General features: G+C 34.2%; 1 protein-coding gene across 1 annotated transcript; it reads right to left on the bottom strand.

Annotated features, from left to right (window-relative positions):
* Window positions 1–274: 274 nt before the first annotated feature.
* On the bottom strand, window positions 275–4,353 carry LOC132548746 (uncharacterized). Its single transcript, XM_060212630.1, has 5 exons — window positions 4,223–4,353; window positions 3,596–3,756; window positions 2,983–3,134; window positions 1,567–1,804; window positions 275–396 (listed from the first exon to the last, which is right to left on the bottom strand). Exons 1-5 carry the CDS (start codon window positions 4,351–4,353, stop codon window positions 275–277), a joined length of 804 nt encoding a protein of 267 aa, XP_060068613.1.
* Window positions 4,354–5,915: the final 1,562 nt, after the last annotated feature.

Genomic DNA, 5,915 nt, shown 5'->3' with positions numbered 1-5,915 from the left:
AAAATGAAGTCATACTTTTCTGTTTTTCAACAAATCGTGAAATTGCGTTTCTTTATTAAGTACACCCAAATACGAAGAAGATTAACAGACGGTTAATTACTTCATCATTATAAAGAAATCATAAATTGTCCATTGTTTATGTTATAAGAATATTTATTATTGTTAGTTGATATTGTAAACACAGCTGTTTAACAAAAAATAAACGACCGAACGTAGGATATTATAACCACTAAATGGTTATAAAGCGAGCTAGTGGTCCAGACACTCTCCAAATCTATCTACCAAAAAGTCCTCCAAGGTGGTGATGGTGGTTTCCGGACACTCCTGTTCCGTGTCCTTGAGGGGGAGGGTGTTGGCCTCTCGGACATGCGCATACGTATCCGTATTCGGGAAGAGCTAGAAGATGATAGCATCAAAATAAATCAACTTCAGTTAAGATAAGGAATACACAGGTTAATATATTGCACTAATTAGAAGAAAATAAGCATATAAATTCGGATATATCTTGCAGATTGGAAGTGCCTTCTCCTATGCCTTGAGTTAAGGAAAATTTGAAAGTCCAAGAGACAAAGTGGTTGAAACGACAAAAATGTGCTTCCCCTATTTCTTTAAGTATTCAAAACGGCGTCTGTAAACTACAAAAGTAACACAGGTACAACGTGCTGGGAATCTGCGCAGTGTTCAAACACATCGATTTGGGATTCTGTCATCATTTATTCCCGTTCCAAGGAATCCTATTTAAAGAAACTATGTATTTTGTATATCCATGCAAGAAAGAGAGAAGAAATTTTGTCTTTGATAATGATTAAAATTTAATTTATATGATCTGATCAAATAGCTTTTAATTTTGTAAGTACATTAACAAAATACAGAATTTATCATGTTCCTAAAAAAAGAAAGAAAGAAAGACAGGAAGGAAGAAAGAAAGAAATAATGTGGCTACCGTATCAAGAGAAGATGCTGCTAATTTTCTAGTTATCCCAAACTATAATATCTATGACAAGGGAGACAATCCAAATTAACACAGTATCGCAAATACACAACAAATGTTTTAGCTAAGATATGCTGGAAATACCTTTTTCTATTTCTAATAAAGAATTTCATAAAATTGTAAAATATGGTCATCTGATGTTATAATTGTCAGTAGCAAATAAAAGGAACTCTTCTTTGTAGGAGGTGCGAATTTGGCAATATGACACAACATTTAAAATAAAGTAAATTTATCACATGAAAACGCAATACCTCATTTGTGATACAGATATAAATATGAAACAAGGGTTAAATCTCTAACATAATATCTGAACAGATAATTGAATTGAATTCGATGGAATCTTTATGTCAACCAGAAGCAGAGAGATATTTTGTTTTTGTGGTCTTTATTTTTTAGTTGTCATTATTTAGAATACAAAATTCCATTTACATTAGCCAAAAGATTCACCTCTTATTAAATCTAAAGAAAAATTTTAATCATTCATCACATTAAAGAAATCGGAAGGTATTTCCTAACATCGGATGGAAGGTAATCGGAATTAGTTCTGGAATGATGAATACGCATGTCTAACTTACAGGAAGTGTTCGTACAGATACCATGTTGAGTACGAACGTGGTTGGCATGTGTTGGGTTCCCTTTGTAACAACCTAGATAGTAAGGGAACTCGGTGTTGACATGGTATCTGTATTTCCCATTCACCATTCGTCCGTGACATTTATCAAGATCTTTATTTGTGACGTCACGTCCGAGATCGGATGCCTTCGGTCCGTAGATTGGGAATCCATCAAAAGCGACTCCAAGGAGTTCGTCAGCCTAATTATGAACAAGAAGCAAATGTTAAATTATGCTCCTAAGTTCAATAAAGTATTTCCATCAATCTATCGAACAAACATCTGTGCAAGATAAACATGTACATTTGTGTATATTTAATTTCTCCAATATAATCTTTATTAATATTACGACACTATTGCGGAACTCTTGTTGGCCCGGAAGGAAGAGCGCGAGGGGTCGTTATATGGGAGGAAATCGGAATTTCAAGGGAAAAGCCCCATGAACGACAAGGGACGCAACACCTGTTAACGCCCGATCGATAGCCTTGATAAAAAGTGCGTGTATTGTTAGTAAGGTAGCAGTACACAGTTTCTTGGTGTGGCCATGGGTGTTATTTTTGTTCATTAGATTACCCCGTTATAAAGGTTTTAATTAAAATTAAAAAATTAAATCCTTGCTAAAATTGGTCTTGTCATGTTGAAGTGGACAATGTGGGTTTCATTTTTTAAGAACAATATTTTAGCTTGTTTACTATTTGGACTGTCTCGAATCTGTGTCTACGCTGGTTTGTTGATTTGAAGAAAGGGGTTCATAAATAAATTACTTCTATTTAGCGGTTTTTCAGTTGGTAACCATGGCAATCACATGTCAGAAATCAGAGGAATTTTTTTATTTACACTAATTTTATCTCTCGTCTGTTAATGTAATTATTATGCAGTTTATGAATATATAAACTTGCAATAATGTATTTTTTCATAACTAAACTGCTATACCTGCATATCTCGAACATGAACAATAATTTCAAATGTTGATGAACTGATTCCTGCTACCTAAAGTAAGAGGCGAGTAGATCACCACTGAAATTTAATTTGTTAACGAATCTTAAAGATTTTCTTTGAATGCAATTTTCGTTTTGTCACGCTACGATTCTTGCCCGTCATTATGCAGTATTTGTCCTGTCCGTCCATACGTGCGATCGAATGTCTGTCCTCTATAACATTTATTGTAGCAGTATTTGCCTGGTTTTTCCTCATATACTCGTATAATTTTCCATCCTTCAAATTTTTCATCTTCTCTCTAAAATCTTGTCACACACCTACTCTAGTCTTTTCATCTACTCACCTCTATCTTGTCAAAACATGCACCCTCCGACCTGACCACGAACCCCCTGAAACAATGTTATTGTATCCCTCTGTAGCTCCACTAGACCCGTTGTTTACCTCTCCAGTGTACATCCAGCTCCCTGGAATCTTGTGGTAGTGGTAGATCCCGTGATTGTCTGTGTGACCTCCGTAGTGGTCAAATCGTTCCCTTCCAGATCCCTCCACGGCATTTTCTCCGTCAGCGTCCAGAGGGTCGTATATCATGGAGCCTGGTTTTCAAATAATTTTTATATTAAGTTATTAACATGTATTGATAAACATATCTCTCTGAGTTCCTATTTTTTCTTCAGTAAACTCTTTATGATATGTTCATTTTTATTTAAGAGTGGGAAATAGGTACTGATAATACTTCATCAGGAATTATCTAAGGGTCAAAAATCTACCGAGAGACAGTGTCGCCAACGACCCTGATTTCATCAGGTCAACCCAATATTGATATTAAATTGAACACCATCTCATTGACAACTCTTTTGACTTTTGAAAAGGGACATAAACAAAAATAGGATGGGATATATTACGTAGATAGGAATTTGAATACTTATTTAATCATGATGAAAATACTAAAAAGGACTTTCTTGGTCGATATGTATCCGTCTCAAGAAAATCACAAACACGTGGGTTTTATATCTACCGTGTATTACGGCTTTCGACAAAGACTTCGGAAGTTTACCTGTAATCGTCATTCCAATCGGTCCCATTGCCAGACATCCTACGCTTTTGGCAAATGTAGGGTTTTTAGGGAGGGTGTACACGTCACTACGGGTCTCTGGGTGATTCGGGTTCACTCTCTCAAAGGGGTGATCGGGGAGACCGTTGGAAGTCAGAGTGATCCTTATATAGAAAGGATTATTTTTTCGGTTACAACTTCTCTTGAAAGTGGTGATGTCACAAAAATCAATACAGTGAAAAACGGAGAGTTTGTTAAAAAAAAGTTCCGAGAAGAAGGAAAGAAAACGAATGTACATTTTATGTATTAAGAGCAGAAGCACGTGTTTGTGTTCTATGCATGCTAGGTGTCTAGCACCGGCAAGATATGAATATTTTACTGAAACTGGAAGTGTGGATATTTCTTTCCGGTGCGGTAGAAATATCATATCTATACAAACGATCGACTACCTGCCATATCATCATTATCTGATTCAGTTTTATAAAACTGTTCAACAGTACATTTCGATGAATGCCTTTATCAATTTTTCTGGAAAGTGTATCACATGATTGGCTGTATCAAACATTTGGTAAACCATTGGACAAGTTTATAAACAAATAACAATAATATTAACTTTGAGGTATTACGTACGTGCCATCCCCATTGTCTTTGTACGTCACAGTTCCTCCATATGTTCCGCTGTTATGAAATTTCTTGGCTTCATGTACGGAAATCGCACATGCACCACACACCAAGACTGCTAAAACCAAAATCTGCTTCATTTTGAACTCTGCAAAATATTCCATTAATTTCAAAAATAGAAATATCATTGTATGATAAAGTATATTTACCAGACATATTCTTTCAAATCTTCATGAACGTCTTAGCAATGAACAATGAAGACATCTTATGCCAGGCGATCAAAGAAAGAACAAAAAGGAAATTCAAAATTTATCAATAAATAATATATTTCAAACAAAATTTGAGAATCTTTCAAATTGCGTTACATTTTTTATAAGGTATTTTTCACCTGTAAAACGTACCTTCAAATCTATGAAGCAGCGAGCCTGTTATACTGTTCTGAATTAAGCGAATAGCAGCTGCTATTTATACAGTTGTTGGCATTCCTGTTCAGAGAAGATTAAATATGTTCAGATAAACAACTCCGTTTACAACCGAAGTTTACCCTGCGTCCCAGTTTAAGTACCGATAAACTCAAGAAGAGAATTTGACATGTTTGATATGGCAAGGATGATGTGATATGATTTTCTAAAATAAACGTACATACTCTCTCTCTCTCTCTCTCTCTCTCTCTCTCTCTCTCTCTCTTGTGCTTCATTCCTATGTATATGACAGATATACAAAACCATGTTTAAATTAAACTATTTTCCCGAAAGTTAAGCTTTAGCATCGAGTTTTACAATAATAACAAGACCATTGATTTCTTCAATTAAGTGTCAAGATTGCAGATTTTAAATGATATTGTATCAAGGAATCCGGCTGTCATCTAGAGCGGGAGTTTGAAATCGATTTTGCCGATATGATATGGACAATGACATCATGTCATCAATTGAAAATGGAGCAACAAATTGATTGCCTCCGCTCAACATTTCCCTCCACATTTCATTTTTATAACCTCTCAAATTGTAATTTATCTGAGTTATGTGATAAAAAGTTTCTTTAATTTGTTTTCATGTCATGTGAGATTTTATGAAACTTGCCTCACCGAGGTTCGCGTCATTAAATTCTATATGAAATGAATTGAATTTCTTATATATATAAGATCTCGAAATGTTACGATCATAAAAAGGCACATATACGTATGGCAAAGGGTATTTCAAAGATTTTTTAAAAAATTTTCTCTTTGTTGGAAAAAAATTAACCACGAAAATTTAAAAGATTTAAATATAATTTTTAGGATACATGAAAAATTTTATATATTGTCTACGAAAACCACACCTTTTTATTTGGAAATACTTACAAGGAAACTGTTCCAGCAAAGGAGAAAGTGGAAAGGAAGTCTAATGAAGACATACATTATCCGTTATACCAACTCGCAAATAATCAAAATCAGACAAGTTGTTGATTAATTTCGTTAAAATATTTACGTTTTAATGATATATTCATGAAATATTTCACGATAATAATATAAGATATATATATACTTATACTGAGTATTAAGATGAGACTGTACTGTAACGTTGTTTTTTTTTTAGTTATTTCAGATTATGAAATAAAATCACGAAAGTAAATACATTGAAAACGAATAATTAGAAAAAACACCCGTTTCAACGGAGACAGTTTCATTATGTTGAAACATTATGTGTATTCTCAAATGTGTAGA

Source organism: Ylistrum balloti, unplaced genomic scaffold, assembly GCF_031769215.1.
Source record: "Ylistrum balloti isolate Yb309-2 unplaced genomic scaffold, AGI_CSIRO_Ybal_v1 Utg369616, whole genome shotgun sequence".
Taxonomy (NCBI): Eukaryota; Metazoa; Mollusca; class Bivalvia; order Pectinida; family Pectinidae; genus Ylistrum; species Ylistrum balloti.
This window is presented reverse-complemented; position numbering and strand designations above follow the sequence as displayed.